The 24,673-nt window shown below is 34.8% G+C and overlaps 4 protein-coding genes across 4 annotated transcripts; 2 read left to right on the top strand and 2 right to left on the bottom strand.

Annotated features, from left to right (window-relative positions):
• The first annotated feature begins 6,227 nt into the window (after positions 1–6,227).
• LOC143581862 (uncharacterized) lies at positions 6,228–7,151 on the top strand. Its single transcript, XM_077064546.1, has one exon. The coding sequence runs from the start codon at positions 6,228–6,230 to the stop codon at positions 7,149–7,151; it is 924 nt and encodes a 307-aa protein (XP_076920661.1).
• Positions 7,152–8,149: 998 nt separating this feature from the next.
• Positions 8,150–9,149, bottom strand: LOC143581871 (expansin-A7-like). Its single transcript, XM_077064553.1, has 3 exons — positions 8,978–9,149; positions 8,564–8,873; positions 8,150–8,468 (listed from the first exon to the last, which is right to left on the bottom strand). The coding sequence occupies exons 1-3, from the start codon at positions 9,147–9,149 to the stop codon at positions 8,150–8,152; spliced, it is 801 nt and encodes a 266-aa protein (XP_076920668.1).
• A 2,456-nt stretch (positions 9,150–11,605) lies between these two features.
• Positions 11,606–14,181, bottom strand: LOC143581870 (PGR5-like protein 1A, chloroplastic). Its single transcript, XM_077064552.1, has 10 exons — positions 13,978–14,181; positions 13,116–13,328; positions 12,915–13,015; positions 12,790–12,846; positions 12,501–12,577; positions 12,306–12,357; positions 12,108–12,218; positions 11,899–11,996; positions 11,723–11,798; positions 11,606–11,642 (listed from the first exon to the last, which is right to left on the bottom strand). Exons 1-9 carry the CDS (start codon positions 14,171–14,173, stop codon positions 11,729–11,731), a joined length of 975 nt encoding a protein of 324 aa, XP_076920667.1. The 5' UTR covers positions 14,174–14,181; the 3' UTR covers positions 11,606–11,642; positions 11,723–11,728.
• A 6,279-nt stretch (positions 14,182–20,460) lies between these two features.
• LOC143581869 (RING-H2 finger protein ATL2-like) lies at positions 20,461–22,146 on the top strand. The gene is made up of 2 exons (XM_077064551.1): positions 20,461–20,658; positions 21,468–22,146. Exons 1-2 carry the CDS (start codon positions 20,498–20,500, stop codon positions 22,084–22,086), a joined length of 780 nt encoding a protein of 259 aa, XP_076920666.1. The 5' UTR covers positions 20,461–20,497; the 3' UTR covers positions 22,087–22,146.
• The last annotated feature ends 2,527 nt before the right edge of the window (positions 22,147–24,673 follow it).

The raw sequence follows: 24,673 nt of genomic DNA, 5'->3' as shown, positions 1-24,673 counted from the left end.
CTTTTGTTTTATTAAATATTAAGTTGAATGTGGCTGGGCCCACTTTGAAGAGTTTGTCAAAGTTCTTGTACGCGAACTATTTATGCCGGATGATACCACTCCAATGGTGCTATTGATTTGTTATTTTGGTTTGAAACTTTAAAACACTGCCATGTAGTCACCATTGTACCTGATAGTTGGTACTTGGTAGTTGGTAGTTTCAGATTAAGCCCGTCTACAATAGTACCAGTGGCAGTGGCGGTTAGGGCTGTTCACGATCCGAGCCGAACCGAGCGAAGGCTTGCTCGTTTCTTGGCTCATTTACAATCGAACCGAACCGAACGGCTAAAATTCAAACCGAATGAAAAACGAAACGAACCAAAATCGAACCGAGCATTTTTCGATCGAACATCGAGCAATTTCGAGCATTTTTTTATTTATTTTTCACTTTAAATTTTTCAATAAGAAACAAGTTTGAAGGTTGTAAATAATATATTTTGTAAAAAAATTAGTAGTTTTTAGATAAACGTATTATAGGTTGTAAATTTTTAGAAGAAAAAAGTTTGAAATGAAATATAATAAACATGTAAACAAACTTTTAGTATTCTGAAAACTTAAATCGAACTAATAAAACTATAAAACTGACGGAATAGGAAAAATTTAAAAGAGTTTAAAAAACTATATACTTATATTTTATGTGTTTTGTCTATATATTTATATATTTGCTCATATATAATTATATATAAAATAAATTAAAAATATTCGAGCCGAACCGAACCGAGCAGACCTTTGCTTGTTGCTTGGCTCGTTTACAATCGAGTGAAAAAACGAGCAAGCATTTTCCGAGCAAATTACGAGCGATTGGCGAGCGAGTTCGAATGTCGAGCAGTTTGGACGGCCCTAGTGGCAGTGGACCCTATATATTTGGGTGCCCAAGGGTTTATTGGTATGGGCTGAATTGGTTTATTTGAGTGCCCAAGGGTTTATGGCCCATAGTCCATGAGGCTAATAATTATTTTGCGTTTCCTTATATTCATAAAATTTTATATAATGTTTTTCGAAAAATTTACTAAGTTCTCTTCCATATCTTAATCGAAAAGCGAAAGACTATTTTCTTCATGTTAATTGAAAAGATATTTCAATGAAGAAAAAGATTCCTGCCTTCATGCCCATTCTTCTTTTAGTTCATGATATTACAATTATCAGGAGACAATAATCCTAAGATAAGAGGTTAAGATACGGGAATGAAGTATCACGAACATTTGTACTTGTTGGCAGATACATTTAAAGGGCAACAAGTGGTTACACCATCAAAGAAAGAAACTCTGAATCGAAAAGAGTTAAACAAAGAACGGATAAACGCCTATAATAGGCACACCAATAATGCTTGTTAATGCAATGGAAGAATACCAAAGTCGTCGTACAAGAGGATAAGAGTGTCATCTACATATAAGGATGAGAGGTTATAATACATCACACAACACAAAACCAACATGAAAGTAAACGGGATAGGATTGAATTAGAATGGGTATCGCGTGTTAAATGAGCCAACATACCGTACATGCTTATCGCATTCAATTTCTGTTGATAAAAGGTTAGACACGCGAGTCTCTTAACCGGTCTCATCTTTCACGCTAATTGTTTTCTTGGACCTTTGGTGACTGCTATTGTTTATAGGTGAGATTATCATTGACCAACTACAAAATGATAAAATTATTAAAATCTAATTTGCCATTTTTTTTCCAATTCCCAACCCAGAAGAATATATAAATTCTTATTAGAGTTGCACCTCGGAATACCATATTTCCTTATACATCTTTGTAAGTAGGGATCTTGTTTATAGTTAATTTTGGTATTTAACAACAAACAAATGTATAGTGATTATAGTGAATGCCAATAAATCCACCGCACGTCAATTATTCGATCTTTAACCTAATGCTTGTTCTCATAGTAATCTAAACGTTACAACGTCTCACTTAGGTGGTAGCGATCACGTTTTCATGTCTAACCAATCTTGATAGTGATCACTACTTTAACACCTCACTGAGGTCATCTGTTATTCGCCACTTTAACACCTCACTTAGGTGGTAGCGATCAAATGATATTAGGCTTATTCGTCACAATTAATGGCAAATAACATTGGTCATCTGTTATTCGCCGCTATCAAAACCTGTTAAGCTTATTCGCCAGTATCAAGTGCAAATAAGAGTTTCTAATCTGACACACCTCTTATATTCTCTGACACACCTAAACCTAAATTTCTTATTCGCCAATATTAAGAACTATTACTCTACTTGTGATTAAAAAGAAAAGTCAACCTCACAAGTGATTAAGAATCTAAAAAATACCCTATTTTTAAAAGTAGCAATGCTTCTCCCTTATCTTAAAAATCGAAGTAGTAATCACCTTTTAACCTTCTCAATAATCTAGGTAGTACGTGATTGCCTTTATCATATCTTTTTTAGATCTGGAATTGTCACCTAATACTTCATCGTCCTTAAGCTTGACTTAATTGATTGTCAAATTCAAGTCTTTACACAATAAGGGTGATCCACTGTTGACTAGTAGAACGACCATGGGGATTTTGTGCCTTGGTTTGTTAAACGTATGCACCATACTAGATTACTAGGAACAGTCAATGCATGGTCTGACTGTTGGATCGACTACAATGCTTCTATCCAGTATTTCTTAATTAATGTGCTACACTGATTGAACGTTTAAACATCTTTTCTTGTGAATAGGGAATGTAGACATGTACATGTATATAATATATGGAAAATTCTGAAAACAATCCATTTTTAAAGAGTGAGTATGAAAATATTCCTAGAAATTATCAACTTCTCAAAACTATCCATCCAAAACCGTCGGGGCGGATGCATTTGGACTGAAATTCGCCCACCGCTAGATCTTTGGCACGTGTAAAGTGACCGACACAATCCAATAGTTTTATTTTCAAATCTATCCGTCCCGATTATTTTGGTCTGAAACTCGTGTTCATATGAAATTCGTCTGACCAGACGAATTTCACGTGAATTTCATGGATCCTATGACCTTCTTCTTCTTCCCATCCTCCTTCTCCGATGAACTTTAAGAGCTAAACATTTTCCGGCGAGCCACCGCCATCGCCGGAAATTCATATGGATTTGACAGACGGTGGCGGTGACTTACCGGAAAATATTAAGCTCTTGGAGTTCGCCAGAGAAGGAGGATGGTTGGCGGCAGCGGTGGCGACGAAGAGAGGATGCGACGAAGATGAAGATGATGAAGACGAAGATGAAGATGATGAAGAAGAGAAGATGAAGGTGGTGTTTTTCTGAATTTCATCTCCGAAGATGAAATTCACGTGAAGTTCATCTAGTCAGACGGATTAAAAAAACACGAATTTTCATGGAGGTGATTTTCTAACCAAAGTTACCGACGAAGATATATTTGATTACAAAACTCTCTGGGCCGATTGATTTGAAGACAAAAGCACGTGGTAGATAAGGTAAGATATACTTGTCAGAATCTTGTGGCCGTTGAAATCCATAGTTTAGAATACCAATGTCACGGATCCAATAAATTTACTTGGATTGTTTTGGTAAGATGTAAATTTCAAAAACTATTTTCATACTCTCTCTCTCTCTAAAAATGGACTTTCAGAATTTTCCCTATAATATATACATAGCATTTGCATCACATGTTCACATTTCTATTATGATCGGTAAAGTTAAAATAAAAAAAAAAACAAAAATGAGAAGTGTGAGAAAGATTTATTGCCATACAAAAAACTCTTAAAAAAATTAAAGAAAAATAAAAATCATAAATCAATATATAAATAAAAAACAAACAAAAAAATCATAATCTTTCCCTCGTCAATCCCGTTCAAAAAAAAACACGAAAAGACACAATACCGAGAGAAAGACACAATGCCGAAAATGAACAAAAAACACAGTGGGTAATAAAAAAAGACACGATAGATCGTAAAATATAGCAATGCCGAACAAAATATGATACAATGTTGTCATAATGTGTTCGGCTTTAATCATCACATGATGTGATAAAATAATTTATTAATCAATACCAAAACAATGCTAATCTATATCTATATATAATATAAAATCAATCATACAATCCCACAGGAGATGTATTTCAGATTTTATAGATTTCATTAGAGGAAATTAATGAGAAGCTAGAGGAGGAAATATAGAGAAATAATAATTACACGTGAGATCTACAAGCTATATGTGGGTTACTTATCCAATCATGCCACTCTAAGAGCTTGTTTAGGATTAAATTTGAAAAATGCTTATTGGTTTATTGGCTTTTTTAAAAAGCTATTGTAAAAAGTCAGAATTTGGGGCTTTTGAAAAACTACTTTTTAGCCCTTTCAAAAAGCTAAAATAAGAAATATTTTTACGATTGCCAAACACATTTTAATTTATTAGCTTTTTGAAAACACCAATAAGCCAATAAACATTTTTCAAACTCAATTCCAAACATGCTCTAAGGATACTATGCTATCTCTATTATCGATTGATCTGAAGACTCGAATGATTTTAAAACTTTGCATTTTCATAAGATCGGAATGTACAACTATGAGAGTTATAATTTCAACACAGACAATAGTGACATGATTAGGCAATTAGCAGTCGCGAACATGCAACATAAAAGGGATATGTCTATGGATCAAATTATGGTGTTGTGTACATCTGTGGGGAACCCCTAAGATGGGTTAATCTAAAAATACCATAATGGACTAAGAATTTACGAGAAAATAATAACTTGTAAATACTAAAGTACAATAATCAAACACCTTTATCATTCATCATTTTAGTCTATAGAGTTTCGGCAAACCATCATTTGAACAAAATGGTGTCCCTTGTCTCTATTTTACCATCACAAACAAGTTAATAATACATCTAGTGGTGTTGATCTATACCCCGATAATCTAAATTTTGTATCTATTTTACCATCACAAACAAGTTAATAATACATCTAGTGGTGTTGATCTATACCTCGATAACCTAAATTAATAACCGTATGAATCCTATCTAGCAAAGCCCTCCCTTCCTAGGGTTGGAAGGCTAGTGACAGAGGCGGTGCATTTTAATCACTTTAAAGGTTCTGGGTTCATATCTTAGAACGTAAAAAAATTGCCGTTAAAAAGGAGCTTAGGAAGTTAAGAAAACACTCGCTCTAAACGCATATTTAACATACCGTTGCAATCCGTTTTTAAATTAGTTTCAATACTAAACTAAACTAATTTTGAATAAAACATAAGAAAACCATTAATTACGGCCACATAATAGACTATATTTATATGATTGCATATGGGAGGCATAGTCAAATCCCTAAGCACGCCATGCCACCCCTTTTTCACAAACAAAGTCATAATCATTAGACTCCCACAACCTCCCCTAAAACAAATCATTTTTCCAACCTCAATAGTCAACATTTTAAAATTGATCCAAGAAAAAAAGTTTAAGCATGCATGTGCATATTTTTGTTACCCTACATGCATGCTCGGTTGGTTTGAATTCGTTCAAATTTTATACTTTATGTGTTCTTTATAGTTACTGTTTTTTTATATTAAATTTTATTATTCAATTAGCAAGTGTTTGATAATGATGTGTAGTGTTGCTAGGTAAAAGATCATTAACTTTTTGACTAATATATCAAGCTAGAGATTGCAAAACGAATTATTAAGAATCTGGTTATTTATTTATCGGTTTGAACCGTCCATCAAAACGGTCTATTTGACCATTTTCTTCTCATAATGGGACCAGGTGACGCTTATCTCTGGAGGTTTTGTGCATAGCGGCTGTGATTAATTATTTGAGAGTGCTTTTCAATTCATCCTAAATCAAGACCTAAGATAAACATGATCAACTTTTTTAATTAATTATTAATTGATAATGAACCCTTTCAAATGTGATTCAGATCTTCCTCTCACATTTTCTTGACTTGTTTTTTACCATAATTTATTACATATTACACATTTACAACTGTCACACAATCAAAAGCAAACCACCACCACCACCCACCCTACAAAAGCAACCACCTTTTTGACAACCAATACTCAATATTGCACCCCACAACCCCCCTATCTCCAAAACACTCCTATCATCATCTCAAAACTTTCTTTGCATCTTGTCATTATAAAACCTCCATAAACAAACCTACTTTCCTCTTTTCCCCTTAAGAGAAAGTAACATATTGTCAAGATATGCACATTTGCCACCAAACACATTCAAGTCCTCTAATCAATGGACTATCACCATCTTACTCTCACTTGGATTCTTCTTGTCTTCTTGGCATTGCCCACAAAATTTTCCATCCAAGCTCATGCAATCAAGCCCACACGACTCCTTGATCTCGCGATCCGATACTACACCTTCAAATCATGCAAAAACTTCAAAACCGGACAGTCGTGCAACGTCAATCTGCCATCGAGTTTCACGGGGATCAACGTTAGCACCGTGAAGTATCGATCCGGAAGCCTCAAGAGACATGGTGCAAGAATTCAAGAATTCCAATTAGGAGTTGGTGTGGATATTCATCCATATGTAGAAAGAGTCTTTGTAGTAACACAAAACTTAGGACGCAATTGGTCCAATATTTACCATGACAATTACAACCAACTACTAGGTTATGAACTCGTGTCGCCCGTGTTAGGGTTGCTAGCTTATAACGCGGGCGACGATTCAAGATATAGTGTCGAAACCGAGGTTAAAATTCAGTCTCCAAACGTAAATGGAATAAAGGTAGATTTTAGTCACCACATTATTAAAAGGAATGACACTTTGCATGGTAAGATACAAATGTGTGCAACATTTGGTGATGATGGTAATGTGACACTCCAAAAAGAGGTTGCACCGAATATTTGTGCCGCCTCGAGTCAAGGTCATTTCGGGTTGGTGGTGGAGTTGCCATTGCTGCCGGAGAGGAAGAAGATAAAGTGGTGGAAGGTGGTGTTTGGAAGCTCGTTCGGGGCGGCGATTGGGGCTTTTCTATTAGGGTTGCTATTGGTTGCCATGTTTGTGAAAGTTAAGAAGAAAGCAAGATTGGAAGAGTTGGAAAGAAGAGCTTATGAAGAGGAAGCACTTCAAGTTTCCATGGCTGGACATGTGATTCGAGCTCATAATGTTCATAATAATAATAATAATATTAATCATCATCATCCTCGGTGAGTTAAGTTGTTTGTACTGCTTTTGTATCAAAAAATTCTTTGTTGTAATATTATTGATCTCGAAATTGCAATTATAATTATATATACTTTTATTTATTTATTTATTATTTTTTTGGTGTTAATCTACATAATACATAACATCGTCATGAGCAGGGAAATGATGAGCAAACAGTTTAGGATAAAATAAATTTATTCAAAAAGTATGTTTACATTAAAAAGACACAGAAAAGTAGTATGTTTTTATAGGAAAAATCACTTGAATGACCATTTGCGAAAATCATTAATACTCTCCATTTGATCAAAACGATTAATTGACCCGTGCGGATGGGAAAGGGTGGCATTCCCGTCATCCCGACCCCTTTCATAGAATTCATCACGAATCGGATGAATTTTACAAAGGGATCAGGATGTGAATGTTGGACGGGTACAACGTTTCATGCCTTCGGTATCAACTTTTAGCAAATCGGGTTTGGTTCGCAAAACTCAATGGAATTCGAATTTGAATTCCATTTCTTGATGTGTTTAAATCATAAAACTTGTTTTAATCGAAATTTCAGTTTCATTCTTTATACACTTTGTTGACAAATAGTTGGAATTAACTCGATTAAGGTTAGATCGAACATATATATGTAACACCATATGGTTAGAACATATGTAACACTTTAAGAGACCTTTCTAACCATGCAAAAGTGTGTTGTCAACACCATATAATGACAAGTATTTCAACTGAGCTACACAGATGTATAAACTTAAATAAAAGGCTACACAGGTGCCTTGTATGCCAAGGATTTTATAAACCAGTCCGGTGACTATATTTGCAACAAGGATTTTTATATTCATTTCTTACCCCCATTCAAATGTCTTACATCTAATGTGACGGATGAAGCGTGCATATATAATACACTAATTAGAAAATGGCTCAAAGCCTTTTAAGTATAAACTGAATTAGTGATCAACAAAACCATTAACTATACGAATATGAAAAACATCTTAATTTGGTCAGTGGAAGTTGACACTAGCTTGGTAAGTCAATCCTAAGTTCCAGTTAGCTGGTGCGACATTGTAAGCCGTAACGATCTGTTTAGTGGTGTACGAAGTTAGCCTGAAAGAGAGAGCTTGACCCTGAAGTGTCGCAAAAGCTCGATACGACGCACCCCAGTTATGGCTCATGCTGATCCAACTGGTCTTGGTCCCTTTAACCCACATCTCATGGATGTCACCAGCACCAGCAACATTCATCACATACACCAACAACCAGTATCCATTTCCTTGAAAAGAAAATCGAATCCCGCCTTTCCTAATCTGATTGCATGGAACCCTAATTAAAACACCCACAAATTAGCATCAATTTAGGGTAATATGTAACATCAAGTTAAGGTTACAAATTCACAATATTTAGAACGTCCAATTTACCTGCGGTACATGACAGGGACAATGCCAGCTTTCCATTGAGCTATTTTCATGAATGCGGGCTTGGACATGTCGAAATGAGTTCGGGGAGGGTTGCACCACCCGCCATTGTTTGAGTCCTCCGACCAATTAGGTGGGCAGAGGTTGGTAGCAGTCACGGTTGCGTAACCAGTGTAGCACCATGGAGACTGGACACATCGTATTTGGTAACATTGACCGCATGCATATCCATCACTAAAGATAGTCGTGCTCAATGCGGCTGTATCGATTCCATATCCGTTGGTGATCAAGTTTCCATATCCACAAGCACCTCCTGAAACATAAAAGAATGTTATTTACACTCCAAATTGTTAGTAGAGTTTAGTATCTATATTATTATTTGGTTTATCAGCAAACTATAATACACGCATTGCATACCCATGGTTGCAGATGCAGACTCATCACCATAAAACGTGGCGTGTGCTAGGGTCCATGGGCTCGGAACATACCCGTGATACACGGCTCCTGTTGGATTTACGAACCAGGAGATTATGAGTATGGCAATGCTAAAGAAGCAGCAAAAGCCCCATGAGTTATGAAATGAAGCCATTTTGTTTGTTTTCTGAAAATATTGAGAAATTTGTTGTATTGACTTCAACATCAATAGCCATTTATAGGTCTCAAAAACTAGCCAATTTTGTTTGGAAGTAGGTGGCTTTTGTGACCCTCACGAAGGTTAGCATTTAAAAGTCAACCTTGCTTATATTCGAGTTAACTATTACAAAAATCTGGAACTGGTAATAAGTCTACAACAAAACAAATTTTCATGATAAGAGAGATTAATAACAAATATTTTCTTACTGAATCATATCCACTCTAATATTTAACGTGTAAAATTCAAATATTAAGATAAAAAGAATTGGCTGTTAAAATTAAAATTTGAGTTTCTTACAAGATAAGTATTGAACGTACGACTCTATACTAATGTTCATGAACCAAATCCATGAAGTTGAAACGTGCGAGCAGGTTGTATGCTGATTTGTTAGGCCATACACGTGTCTCGACCATGATTATTATATAACTTTAAATACATTATATATATATTAATATATACGATTAATTCATGCATGAAAGACAATACTAATAGATTATATACCTATATTCCATTGAACGTCTGGTTATTCTCTGCTGACTATGACGTACGTATCATCGGCTTATATATATCGTATTAATAAAATGATTCGTACCAACCAAACTACTATAACAAATGTATATTGAGAATTTGAGATCATCGAATCGAATGTTAATTAATAATTACTTAATTATATATTTTGGATTCACAAAGTGCTAAAAATGTAATTATATATTATTGAAGTAAATCGAAGAATTATATATTGAAAAATCAGGCAGCTTAGATTAATCTAAGCCAACTAAAAGATAGTGGCGAAGCTAGCTTGGACCAAAACATCAAGCCACCGAGGGAGCGGACGAAAATACGCATAAAAATCATAAAAGAGGAGGGTGGACTTAAATTTTAGGGAAAAACAGGTAAATTTACATTATGTATAAAAACTACGGACGAAAGTAGATAAATTTACACTACTGAGCCAAATAACGAAGAGATCGATGGTCCTCGTCCCTAAAAATGCTTCGCCCTTACTAAAAGAAAGAATTCAGGATATTCATATGTTCATCAACCATAATTCACATTGTAACCAAATTAAAAGATAATAATAATAATATGTCAATAATTATCCTGATATTAAAACTCTAGATAAAATATTGACTAACAAACAAAGTTAAAGATAAATAACAAATTAAATAATAGTAACTAAAATAGACATTAAACTCTACAAACACCAACCAAAAGAGGTAATCACAGCTAATGATGACTGGGTTAATGGTTCCAACCACTTAGGTAGCGTTTGGTATGTATGAATGAGAGGCGGAATGGAATAGACTATTATGATGGAATGAAAAAAAATGTGTTTGGTTAGTCAATGGAATAGAATCACCCATTACCATGTTCATTCCATTCTCCCTAAAACACCCCAAATTCATTCCATCCACCCCCTTGTTTTTTTTCATTCCATCCCACTTTCACATTATGTCACCTCCACCACCTTCCCACCACCATTACCCATTGCCCTCTCACCACCCACCACCACCGCCTCCATCGCCCGCCACCACCCACCACCGCCTCCGCCTTCGCCACCGGCCACCACCACCACCACCACCCTCCTCAGCCACCACCACCTACCAGCGCCGCTCACCACCGCCACCACCAACCATCGCTCCCGCCATCACCCCACCGCCAACCACCGCCACCACCACCCACTATTAACACCACCTTCCACACCAACAATCGCTCCTGGCTCCCGCCCATCGCCACCCGCCTCCCACCACCATTACTACTCGCCGCCCAACGCTACCCGCCGCCCACCACCACCATCTCACCGCCACTCACTACCATTTTTATTTTATTCCAGCTTTTCTAGCTTATAAAAAAATAAAAACTAATAATTCATTTCATTCCCGCATTGTAACCAAACATGTCAATGGAATGGTAATTATCCATTCCATTACCTCCTTCGTTTCATTCCATCGCCTATTCCATTACCCCATACCAAACAGACCCTTATGGTATTTGGTAATGTACATAATATATAAGTTTTGATTTTATTTTGTTTTTAACTATAATTTACGCTCTTGTTAATTCAGTTATCCGGGCTACATGACATTTTGTGTATCTTTATAGTTCCATATTGTAATCACATCATAATAAATTGTCCATTTTACAAACATGAGCCTGAAAGCAAAAGTATATGAATAATGTGGGATGTTATTATTTAAGGACTCTGCCTTGTATATGAACAGAGCATGCACCCAATGTAAAATATATATATATATCAACATACATAATCCACGCTCCCATGTTATGCACATGAATATACATGAACCATGATTAAAATGCTAATGCACGCTTATGCAGTACCGCCTAAACAAACGTGTAACCCCTATTCATGAAAAAAAGCCTAGGTACATTTACAGCAGCATCTTCCTTCAAGCATAAAGCCACTCGTGGTCTCCTGCATTTGTTTCACTTGCGTTGTAAACGATATATATAGAAAGGTTAAAGTATAAAGTGAAGTGGATTAAATATTGCAGAAATTGAGTTCATACCCTGACTCAAGCTTCACTTCCTTCTGGCAATGTTATCAAACGGTCTTTTTGATCGAACACTAGTGCGGTTTGACAGCTGAAATTGGAGGATTGAACGTGACGTTAATATTCAATAAATATATATATTTTTTTTTATAAATAAAATGAGTTAAGTAGTTAAAACTAATGAAGCTCACTTTGTGCATTTGACATTGTTGGTAGAACCACCACTGGAAATTGACAATATGGTTCCAAAGAATGAAGTATTCTCTGTCCCACAGTTAGGACACTGGCCCTGAAAATAATAATATTGGGATATTAACACAACACAAAGATTTGTGTTAATTTGCAAGATCTAAGACTCTAAGAGGAATAACTTGAATACTTGATGAAGACGCGTGCGTACCTTCAATATCAAGAAATCCTTGACAATGGCGTTGGTAAGCGTAAAGGCTAACCACATTATGAATGGCAGAGCCGCGAACCAAGTGAAAATAAAACTAAATGGCTCTGGAAGCTGATAAAAAATATCTACACTTCTATAAACTGTTTAAAAAAATATAAACGTTAAATTGCAAGAAAAACAGAAAAAAGTGGCATTTACCTCCAAAAGGTAGGTAATTTCAAACCCGGTAATGTCATCAAGGAAGAAGAATCTACCATACACAAACATATACTAAGCAATTAATATGGAAAGTTGACATAACTGTTGAAAAGATCAAATGTAACAGGCGATAAAATGCATCATTTATGAACACGAAAAGTAACATAATTTGTGAACTTGTGAAGTGTGACTTACAATCCTACTGCAACAACAGCAGCTGGGACATTTAGGAGGAACATTTTAAGGTAATCAACAGACAGGTCACTGTAAACCTACAATCAAATATGTTTATCAGTAACTGATTATGCTACAACTTACAACACTGCATACAACTAAGTTTTCATGAAAAAAGATTTTAACAACAAAGTTAGTTTAAATACTCAGATGGAGTATTTCAGTATTACATAATTAATAATTCATTTACTTTGTGCTTTTTACCGAGCGTAACATACAATTTTATATTTTAGGTTTTTTACGCGCATACCTTTCTACTGCGAAGACTGCATCTTGGACCCTCAGCCACTATGTCACTTCCATCTTTCTGAAATAATGTATTATTAATTATTATTAGTTTTGTAAGCATGAACAGCAAAGTAATCATTTGCATACCTTTAATTGCTTTTTCAATTTGTCAAACTCTGCATCACTCATTATTGGGTTACCGGATATGTACGCCATCGAAGCCTCTAAAAGCTTCTGTTCATCAGAGCCTGCAAAACATATAACAAAAGACCATATATGACATCATGGTATATGAAGAGTTCAGTAGGTGACGCCGTGACAATAAACACATTTACAATGTATGCATACTTAGCATGACAACACTGCTTCCTTCCCACATGAGTTCTTCCTTAAGATTATCAAATTCCTCGTTCGACATGATAGCTTTTCCTTCATAATAGAATGCCTGTAATGCTTGAAGAAATTCTTGTTCCATTTCTCCTAGTGTTTTCTTCTTTTGTCTATCTAAGCTGCAATAAGGCATTATGTTGCTATCAACAACTTCTTCTTCTTCAACTTGACCTGAAAGAAACACAACACCACATCAATTTGCCTTGAAAACTTGAAAATTGAAATTGCCCACCGATCAGTAGTTGATCCAGAAGTTAGCAGACTCTTATCTGGACTAACTAGATAAAAGAAAACACGACAAAAAGGCCCAAGCCTATAAATAGCATAACTTGGGCTACAAGTGGAACTACAGTCATAAAGGTGTCGATGAGCCGGATCATGTGCCAAATTGCTTTAGGTGGTTTGCCTGACCGTCAGGCCCGAATTCCATCAATTAGGATTCCGATTTCATCACTTAAGACTTTCCCTAAACTTGAGCAATTTTCGATTCTTTTGTCTAAAACGCGTAAATCATTTTATTGACACAGCTTACACATTTATTTAAAATATATTAATTAGCATTAAATTGCACTTTTGTAATTTCTAAAGTTTAGAAATACTAATTATAAACACACTATGAAACATCTCATGTAATGTTTCAACAACTATATTATATAACTATTTAAAAACAAGTTTTTTATATAGGAAATTAACTACATAGATGTGTGTCTTTTAATCACATTAAAAGTACTATAAAGGTAAAACTATTTTACTATTGTCAAACATGAATACACGATCAAGTTCAAAATGCATCAATAGGACACAAAATAAGACCCCTAACCTGGCTGCTCACTGGTGGCCTTAGGGGAAATAATAATCAATCTTCGTCGAATCGCAAACTCTCTATCGATCACCTTAATCGACTGAACCTTAGAAGCAGCCGACCGGTTAGAACCCGAAAGACCAGCAGAGGGTCTTCGAATTGGAGCAGCGATGAAACGAGAAGAGGTTACAGCGAAACCGACTTTGGAGGCCATTTTCGCCAGTGGCCACAGAGTTGATATTGAGAATTGCAAAGTGAATTCATTTTGAGGTTGTTTTTTTGTGTAAGGAATTGAAGGATCAGACAAATTGAGAGATAAGGTAAGGTTTGAATATGTGGAGGGAAAGTTGGGTAGTTGATTTTTTATTTTCTTTTCATGTGGAAAAGCCATGTCAGCAGCTTCGTTGGTTTAAGATTAAAGAATCATGACCAAATCTGTTTCTCTGACATAGAATTCGCCGCGTCATCTTCCACTTGGTAAATGTTTGTGATTCATTTTAATATGATTTTCATAGTTAGATGATGGTTTCGGTACCGGTATCGATTTGGTACCGAATCAGTAACAAGTTTTGAATTTTCAGGATTTGTATGATACCGGTATTTCTTGAATTATGCATAAAATACCGCAGCCGTACCGATATTTTGGTACCGGCACCAAATATTTTCAAATTTCAGGATCGAGATTTTCAAAGATCGGTATCGGTCGGTACGGGTACTGTCCCGAACTCATCCCTACTTTAATTCCTTAAACCTTTTGGTATTTAACACTGCATTTTTGAGTTTTTTATTAAGGGTTTGGAAAAAAAAAAGATAAGAAAATTTTCATTTTTTCATTCTTAAGTTTTTTCATTAAAAGAAAAGAAAGAGAATGGAAAGAAAAATTAGGGTTTTTTTCCTTCAAAACTTTCCAGCCAAATATGGCTTGATTCGGAAGAAAAGTTTATAGTCATGTATAATATTACTAATTTACCCTATTTTTTCCTTGCTATCTAACTCAATAATAAGGTCATGATTGCAAAGTTACAATTTTTTTCCTATCTTTTCCTTTATTTTACTCGAGAATGTCTTTTAAATATATAATTATTTTCCTTTCTTCCTCTATCCAATCTTATCATTTCTTTTCTTTGTATTTTAAACCCAAAAATACAGAGTTAACTCATGGAATAAAGAAGATCTCCATATAATAATAATCTTTAGTAAATTGCACTTTCCATCTTTTAGATTGGGGATAAGCTCAGGATGGTACCGGTACCGACCGGTACCGACCCCGAAAATCCCGATCCCGAAATTCGGAAATATATGGTACCGGTACCGAAATGTTCGGTTCGGTACCGGTATTTCGTGAAAAATTCGGGAAATACCAGTACCGTACCGAACCGTATCGGTACCAGTACCGTACCGATACCGAAAACTCAAAACTCGGTACCAAATTCGGTACCGGTACCAATCGGTACCCGTACCGAAAACGCTCATCCCTATTTTAGATTTACCATGAATGAAAGGTTGTGTCTTTTAACTATGATAATTATAAGAAAAAAAAGTCATTTAGTTTAAAAGTTGTAATACATTACGTTCTTTTAATTTTTATTAACTGACTTTAAAGATTTCATACACTACTTCAAATTGATGAGTAATATTCTTAATAAATGCATACTTCTAGCTTAGAGAGGTATGCGTGTTAAGTAAACACATATCTTTAGGTGAGAAAGATGTGTTGATTTCAAATACATATTTATGCGCAACATCCATATATGGATATAAAAGTGGCAACCTTTATACAGATTAGGAAAATATTGTAAGGGTGGTTAGTGTTGCTATCTTATTAATGAGTCGTCACATGTGAGGGTAATATTGTCTACTTAGTGACAAGATGGGATAATTATTATTTTCTTAGTGAGATGTTGTAACAGTGTTTTAAAGAATCGTGAAATGCAACAGCTTTAATCATTAAGAAACAAGCATGTAGTTATAAGAATCATCTATGAGCAAGGGCGGACCTTCACTTATGGTGTAGAGGCTTGCCGTATCTTGTTACAAAAATATATCGACTAACTCTATGAAATTTAGACAACATCTCCTTCGACCCGTTGAGAAAATTTAATTGATATGCCATTGTCTATGAGCAATAAATGTTCTTGTGCTATATATTTTTTTTCGAACAAAAGTAGAATTATATATATAGATAAATAAAAAAATGTCGGTGCCACAGTCTTTTTTAGAAAACTTCAGTTTGTCTATTTATGAATTTAGTTTTATTGTTTAAACATATTTGTTTGTGTAGCAAGCTGGCTGAGGGAGGTTCTGCAAACTTCTTTTCTTAAACAACAAAGCCTCTAGCAAAGCGGTGGCGTTCTTGTGATCATAACATATTCAAAATCGTCCCAGTTATTTATTTTGATTTGCGTTTAAGATCCATGTAACCATCGACTCACAAGATCATACGTGTATTTCATCTCAATCCGTAACTCCAAACTAGAACAACAAATAAATTTTCAAAAACCAAACTCATCACGACAACCATGTCTTCTCTAGTTTTATGAACTTCAACCTTTTAAATTCCATTTCAAAGCCCCATATTGAGCATCAAAATCTCAGTTACTTTAGTTATAATTTGAACGAATATTAGATTGTTGGGAACCATATCTAAGAAAGAAAATTAAGTTATATATATTTATTATTGAACATATACATATATTAACCACATAAAGATTTTCTTAACATGACAAAGATGTTTAATGGTTTAACCAACAAACTAATTTTTTTATCAATTAAATCAACAATTAAAGTAATCTATGCAACAATTTATTGATAATTATACGGGAAGATATTTAAGGAAAATAAATAAATAAACATGTGAGGAAGTGTAACAGTAAGAATAAGTATGAACATAATCCAAAGTATGATATAAAAAATACGAAAAACTTTATGACTCATAAGTATCAAATATATAATGTGTTTATAAATCAATTTTAAAATGGGTACTTTATAAAAGGTATTATTCAATACGTCATTCTAAAAGCTGATTATACGCATTTAATAATTAATATATAGCATTTGCATGTGTCGAAAAGCAGAAGAAAAGAAAAGGAAAAGTGTGAAGTGTGAACATATCGTCACCCAACAAAATAATATACAAACAATTATCGTACTGTAAAAGGCAATTAAAAAGAGTAAAAGGAAAATTCTTTATTGAAGAAATTGTAACTTTAAAACACATTGTGGATGGATTACGAGAAATTTGCACATGTTGAGGAATATAATTGTTTTCGGTAAAAATTAACAACTTTTATTTTCCAAAAATAACACGATATATTTTTATCGTAAAATTTGGTGACTTGTATCTAACTTGTTTACTTGTTTACGGATACATAAACTTTCACACTATTAGTGCTTATCGAAAATGACGATTCAACGCCATTAAGTGTTAGATAAGCATAAACGTATAAAAACTAGTATTTGATACCATATAAGAGCATTTCCAGTGGGTTCTCTAAATTATGTGAGGGAGTTCTCTATTTTCTAGAGATGGTAAAAAGTAGTTGTGATAGGAGGAGAAAGAAAATGTTACTGTTCATAGTTAAATTTGAAGAAATACACTGTTGATCTCTATAATTTTTTAATATTTTTGAAAGTAGTCGTGAGTGAATGAGAGAGAAAAGGTAATGATAAAAATATAAAAAAAGTATTATTTGATTGAAAATAAGAGAGAAAAAATGATATTTTTAGTGTAATTATATGATATATATGGATATAGGGTAGGGAATGAGTTGGGAATGCTCTAACACATAAAAATAATTTGCATGTATCACGTAACTTAAGTGTTGCATATATAATGAATGATGAATCCGCAACTTGTTAAAAATAAAAATATGCATATTAATTTGCATTAATGTGAAAAATACTGATATATTATTCCTTTTGCAAATCAAGTGAAATCAACCCTGCTTTTTCATGAAATGCAACTATTTCTTTAATTTTATTTATGCTTATATTAAAAACCGTAACAAAACGACTTTAAACTTGTAAAAATGTTTAGCAAATAAAACGAAACCACATCTGAAATCACATGATAATGTGGATGATGGAAAAGTCATAGATTTTGAAAAAAGTGGGGCCGAAAAGTAAATGAGTTGTTGACGTTGACCAACATCTTATATTTCCATCTATACCCCTATTCCGAAATTCCAATTTTCCAATACATTATGAAATTTCATAAAACTGCTCTTCTTCTTTTTTTTTTGGAAAACGGCATAAAACTGTAGTTTATAATATATCTCTAGAACTCATGTTACGTTTAACCCAAAAGAAAAACTAAAGACCGAAAACAAAATAGAAGAAAATTTATTTAAAAAATCTTGCAGTGACGGATCCAGAAAATTTAGCTAGTGGGTGTCAAAAAAAAGTTCAACCTAGAACTTGTCAATTTGGGTCGGGTAAACTAAAACGGGCTGGGTAAAATATTTACATTAAACAAACTACGTATAGATATGTAAACAATAAATTTCATTAAAGATAAACAAAATACATATTACAATTGTCCTCTACGTGATTTCATCTTTTGAAAACGGTCAATTACAGCCTCATTCGTAACACTTAAATGGTCAATTACGGCTACATTCGTAACACTTAAAGGTCCATTAAGCCAATACTTTCTCCGTATCCCGTCTCTTTGGTTATGGTGATAATCTAAATTTTTTTCCTACCTACAAGACCCCATAAAAGATTATCTAGATCAACTAAACTGGTCTGATAGATGATGTTTTTCGTTTCAGAGATAGAAATCTTTCCATGGTTGTCATAGCTAAAAGCTCTTATTGTACAAACAAAATGGATTACAAAATTAAATAGTGTAAACTCTACAAAACAATAATAATAAACGGTACACTCATAGAATGAATAAATTAGAAAGCTAGAAACCAAATAATCATTCACCACATGACAACAAATATCACATGTCTGTTGAATTTGAAGAAAATGGCGTTATTTTTTTTAAATAGAAGATCGAAACGGGTTACTGGACATGCGGAATTCAAATACAAAATAAATAAATTAACAAGTGATGAACCATGAATGTTTGTTTTATGTTATAATAAAATCAAGAATTCAAAATCACAATTTACAAATAAACCAGACCCGAGACGTCAAATGTGAACCCGCCGGCACCCTAATCTGTTTGTCTCTCACTCATTCCAAATTTTCAATTAAAGTGGTTAGAACAATTAAGTAATATGGCTTAATTGTTATTATTTATAACAAAATTAAATTTGGACTTAAAAAGTTTGGGGCACTAAAAAATTATGAGAGGGTCACCAAACTTTTTTTGAATGGGGCACTTGGTTTCTTTAGACCTAACATATTACAAGTTTATAAAGGAAACTTCATATTTGAGTGGGTGCCAGCGCTCCCCCTGGTTGAACACAGGATCCGCCCCTCAGATCTTGTGTCAAAATAATAAATGTACCAAGTGTAACTCTTAAGCATATATGCATTTGAGTAACGTTTTCTTTTTTATACATAATTTGTACTTCAAACAAAATAACACTACTACAATTCTACATTGTAGTGCATTACATCATTTTAATTATTTATTTGCTTTTAAAGTTTTAATGAAGACGTTATAATCAAATCATAGAATTCAATTATGTTCGCACTTAACTATTAATATTAACATATTATACATATATATATATATACACACGTATTTTTTTATTTATAAGAAAATAATTACACGAATATAGTACAGGCGTAACGAGTGGTGTTTAAAAAAGTCGGTTCCTAAATGGTAATCCAATCCGGTTTAGAAACAGATCCTAACAACACTTGAAAACCGGTTTGCGCCAAACTAGCTTTCAAACTAATCTAACCCAAATCATAGGTTCACATATCGGTTCGACCTTTGAAGACGCAAACCGGTTTTGACCAGCCTTTGACTAAGGTCCATGTTATAACCGTAACCGATTTATGCCCGTCAACTGATACGTACATCTCTAGTGTAACACACATATTTAGTCGTTATTGGTACTATTAACATTTTTATAAAATTACTTATTTGATTAAAACTTAGTGATTTATCTAACCACTCACTTAAAATTCAATTCTTACCGATGTAATGTGTGTACAATTCTCTCAAACTAAATATTTAGATCATTAAATACATTTTTAATTATATTTGTTGGAAGTATTTTTTTCAATCAGAACTTTTTTTTTTTTTTCAATCAGAACTTTTTTTTTTAAAACTTAGTGATTTATCTAACCACTCACTTTTTTTTTTTTTCAATCAGAACTTTATTATTATAATAATTAAAAGAGCAAGCTCACGTGAAAAGGGTAATTCCGTCATTTGATAATTCCCGCGTCAAAGTATTTGCATATTTTCGAGGTAGATTATATATGAATCAACCAAAGCTTATTTCTGAACCACTTCGAACCAACCTCGAAATTTCCCTTTTAAATTCTCTCATCTTCTTCTTATTATTATTACTTCCCTTTAAACCCATCACCGATTCCAGATTCATTCACTCCGGGTTACCAATCCACCATGTCTTCAGATTCTCCGATCAACCCCCAATGGGCAGACACCGAACAACAAGATGTTTCATCCAAAACATACGCTCTCAGCGGCAAAATCATGCTCACATCAATCATCTGCCTCTTCGTCGTCGTTGTTTTCTTAGTGTTGCTCCACCTCTACTCTCGCTGGTATTCTTATTATTATTATTATTATTATTATTGTTTGACTATATTTTTGGTACTTATTAGCGTTAGCTCACGGACTTATCTTAGGTTTCTAGGATTTATATAGGAAAAATCCCCAAAATATAAATTTTAGAGGGTGTTTGGGATGCTTATATTGTGAAAGGAAAATAAGTTATAATGTTGTAACTTATTAACTTAATTAAAAGTTATAACGATGTAAAATAAGGAATCCCAAACACTAAAATAGGAATCCGAAACACCCCCTAAATTTTAAAGTTTAACAAAATGTCCATTTGACCAAAAAAAGTTCTTATGTGCCATCTTAAATCTATCGGGTCTAATGGTTTAAACATGTCAGATGTTGGTGTTGTACACTTACAATAAGCGGCCACGTGCGAAAAATAATTGTGGGACACAAATATTTTGAAGTTATGACGAATTTTTTGTGAGTTCCGAAGGAATTTTTTGAGTTCAGAGAGAAATTCTTGTGAGTGCCAACACATTTTTTGTTAGTTTTGACAGAATTTTTGTGAGTTCAAACGGAATATTTGTGACCTTCAAAGAGGAAATTTTTTGAAATTTTTATCGCAACGTATTTATTTGGCACGTGGCTTTTTATAGTTGGCTGACAATGCCTTCGTGTGAGATTTTTAAATAGTCGGGTTTGAGATATACATTTAAGGAAATTTTTTGGTTAAATGAACGAACATTCTCTTTACGTATAGTGTGGAAAAGAACAATTAGGGGTTTTCCCTTTTTTTCTTACTCTATATATTGTAATCGCTATTGATTGAATTAACGAATGCTAATAGGTATCTCCAACGCCTCCACCGTCGTCCCAACCGCTCCACCCGTGTCGTCTTCTACGTCGACAACAATAGACCATTAGCTTCCCCAAGTGGCGGACTCCACTCTTCAGTCATAAAGTCGCTCCCGTTATTTATCTACTCGCTTGAATCCGATGCGAGCATCCCCGAATGCGCTGTGTGCTTATCGGAATTTGAGGACGGTGACACCGGTCGGGTTTTACCGAACTGCAAACATAAGTTTCACACTGGATGCATAGACATGTGGTTTTTTAGTAATTCAACTTGCCCGCTATGTCGGTCGCCGGTTGAACCGGTTCAACCGGAAATACCGAATGTAACTGAACCCGGTTCAAGTGTTTGCTCCCCCGAAACGACGTCGTTGGGGGATAGGAGGAAATTACGAGTTGATGTTAGGATCGATGTACCGAGTAGGATCGAGTCGGTTTTGGAGAATGAGTTTAGGTCACCCGGAAGTCGGTTATTGTCGTTGAAGAGGATAATAAGCATGAACAGAAAATCGCCTGTGGTGTCGCCGTCATCTGGTGTTGGACCTAGCTGTGTGTCGGATCTCGAGCATGCGAGAGAAGAGTCGGATCAAGAGTCAAGTCGGTCGAGAACCTAAGCACAATGAAGTAGAATTATTGGTGTAAATTATAATACGAGTAACATTTGTTGTTAAAAATTTGTTGTTAAAAAGAAAAATTAAAAAAAAAAGAACAAACCGTTGGATAAAATTACGAAAATGGACATCTTGGCGGCTATCGTTATGAAATGTTAGGATAGATACAAGCGATAGATCCGACACGTGGCGTTATCTCAAAAGTCAAAAGGATGATAGTGTTGGATGTTGCAGAAATATCAAGCCGCCTTGTGTTTATGAATCACATTATTTAATAGGTACATTGTTATACATTTTTATACATCAATCAATATCAGAAAATTTATTTACAATTTATATAATATTAGTACAGCTATATTATGTTAGTATTGTACATTCGGTTAGTTGTTATACAAAACATATGCATATACTGATATACCTTATCTCTATCATGATTCATGACACTATAGTTCCACCTGCACCATAAGTTTTCTGCTAACCGAATTAACTGAACCCACCCAACAATTAACCGATAGTTAACTAACTCTATAATCTTTTGACTAAACATTGTGGTTTAGTTTCGGTTTTTGATGTAGCCGAAGTAACCGAACCAAACTAAACCAATTATAGTATTGTACATTATTCTTGTCAGAAAGTGTGCAAAGGTTTATTCTATATAAATGATGAAGTGAAAGAATGTTACGAAAAGTAATAGTTTCTTTTTAGTTTTGAATGAAAAGAGTTGGGATTGGTAAGTCATGGGCTGTTGGACTTTTAATTAATATGGATCAACCTTATTTTTATATTATTGCTCAAGATCATCTCTCCTAGTTATGGGCCGTTGGGCTTTAAATTCATTAGGTTTTAATTCATTAATCATTACCTTACAAATTACAATTCTCTTATTCTCAATGCATTGTTCTTTATTTCTTTCATGCATGTTGAACTTCTGTATGTAGATTGCATATTGTATGAGTGTGTAAATTATAAGATCTGTTTCCATTGTTATTGATTCATAAATAAACCGTATTTTGGTCAAAATCAAGTTAGATGTATGCATTTTTATATAAACCCTAAATGCAATGTTTAGCTCCTAGATTAACCAGAATCGAACCATAACCGGAAAAAAGCGTTAACCGAAAACCAATCGATTAACATTCTTTGATAACCAAGCATTTCAATTTTGGTTTGGTTAGAAAATTCACTCGAGAGAATCATAGCATTGTGATTCTACCCTTTCATGCCACTTACTCAATTTGTCACTTCGTTTTCCATGACAGATAACACCATGGCACAACCGACTCGTTCGTCCCAAGGCCAACATTTTAGTTTTTCTTATTTGTCATGTTTTTATAACTTTTTTTAAAACCAGTGTATGCAATTTAATCTCGAACTACCTCAAAATTTTGTCACTGGCCCCCATATAATTGTAAACCGGTCCCAAATAATATTGGTACCTATTCTCCGGAAAAAATATTTAAAATTACGCATGTATAACTATATAAATCTATTACATACTAATTAAGCATATAAAACAAATAAGCTAAGTTTATCCAGTTAAACAAATAAGCTCATTTTAAACTGAACATATTAATCATTAAATTCAAAAGGTCAAAAACTAATCAACGATTTCATCGATACGCCTACTACCGGCGGTAGTAGGATTATGCATGGGTTTTATACTAATTAAGATATATAAAACAAATAAGCTAAGGGGGTGTTTGGTACAGAGAATGGAAAAGGAGAGAAAATAGAAATGGAAATGGAATTGTAGAGAAAGAGAATTGGTATGGAGAATGAGAATCATTTCTCTTGTTTGGTACACGAGAAAATAAACAGAGAACTCTACCATACCCAACCCCACCTCCACCCAACCTGACACCACTCACCACCGCAGCCCCACCACCACCAGCACCACCACCACAGCACCACCACCACAGCTCCACCACCACCACCAGCCCCACCACCACAGCCCCACACCACCAGCACCACCACCACAGCCCTTTCTTCAACCACAGCCCACCACCACCGGCTGCCGCCACCAAATCCCCTTCTTCAACCACTAACACAAGAAATTAAAAAGATTCAAATTTTTGGAACATAAGATATAGAAAAAGGAGGCTCAGATCTGTCATCACTGCCTCTTTGGAGATTTTGTGGTGGTGGTTGTGGTGGCGATGATGATGATGATAATCAGAAGCCACCTGCGACCACCGCCGATTTCCACCACCACTGTCACCCACCTGCGACCACAATCACCCGACCATCTGAAAACCCTAACCTACCACGAACCACCACTTGAAACCCTAATCTCCGTTCACCCGTACCACCTGCAACCTACAACCGGTTACCATCTCTGTGTTCACCACTGCGAACAGCGGAGACGGGGTGGTGGTTGCAGACTTGGAGACGAGGTGGCGGTTGCAGACTTGGAGACGAGGTGGCGGCCGGAGACGAGGTGGCGGCCGGAGACGGGGTGGTGGCCGGAGACGAGGTGGTGACATGCTATGAGGAGGCTGCTGAGAAATGGATTTCTCTTTGTTTTAAAGAGAAATTGAATTCTCTAGTTTTAGAGAAATAGAAAGAGAAATAGAAATGAAAAGTGGAAAAC

This window comes from Bidens hawaiensis, unplaced genomic scaffold (genome assembly GCF_021521415.1).
Source record: "Bidens hawaiensis isolate Kalapana, Puna unplaced genomic scaffold, B.hawaiensis_p1.1 tig00031211_1, whole genome shotgun sequence".
NCBI lineage: Eukaryota > Viridiplantae > Streptophyta > Magnoliopsida > Asterales > Asteraceae > Bidens > Bidens hawaiensis.
This window is presented reverse-complemented; position numbering and strand designations above follow the sequence as displayed.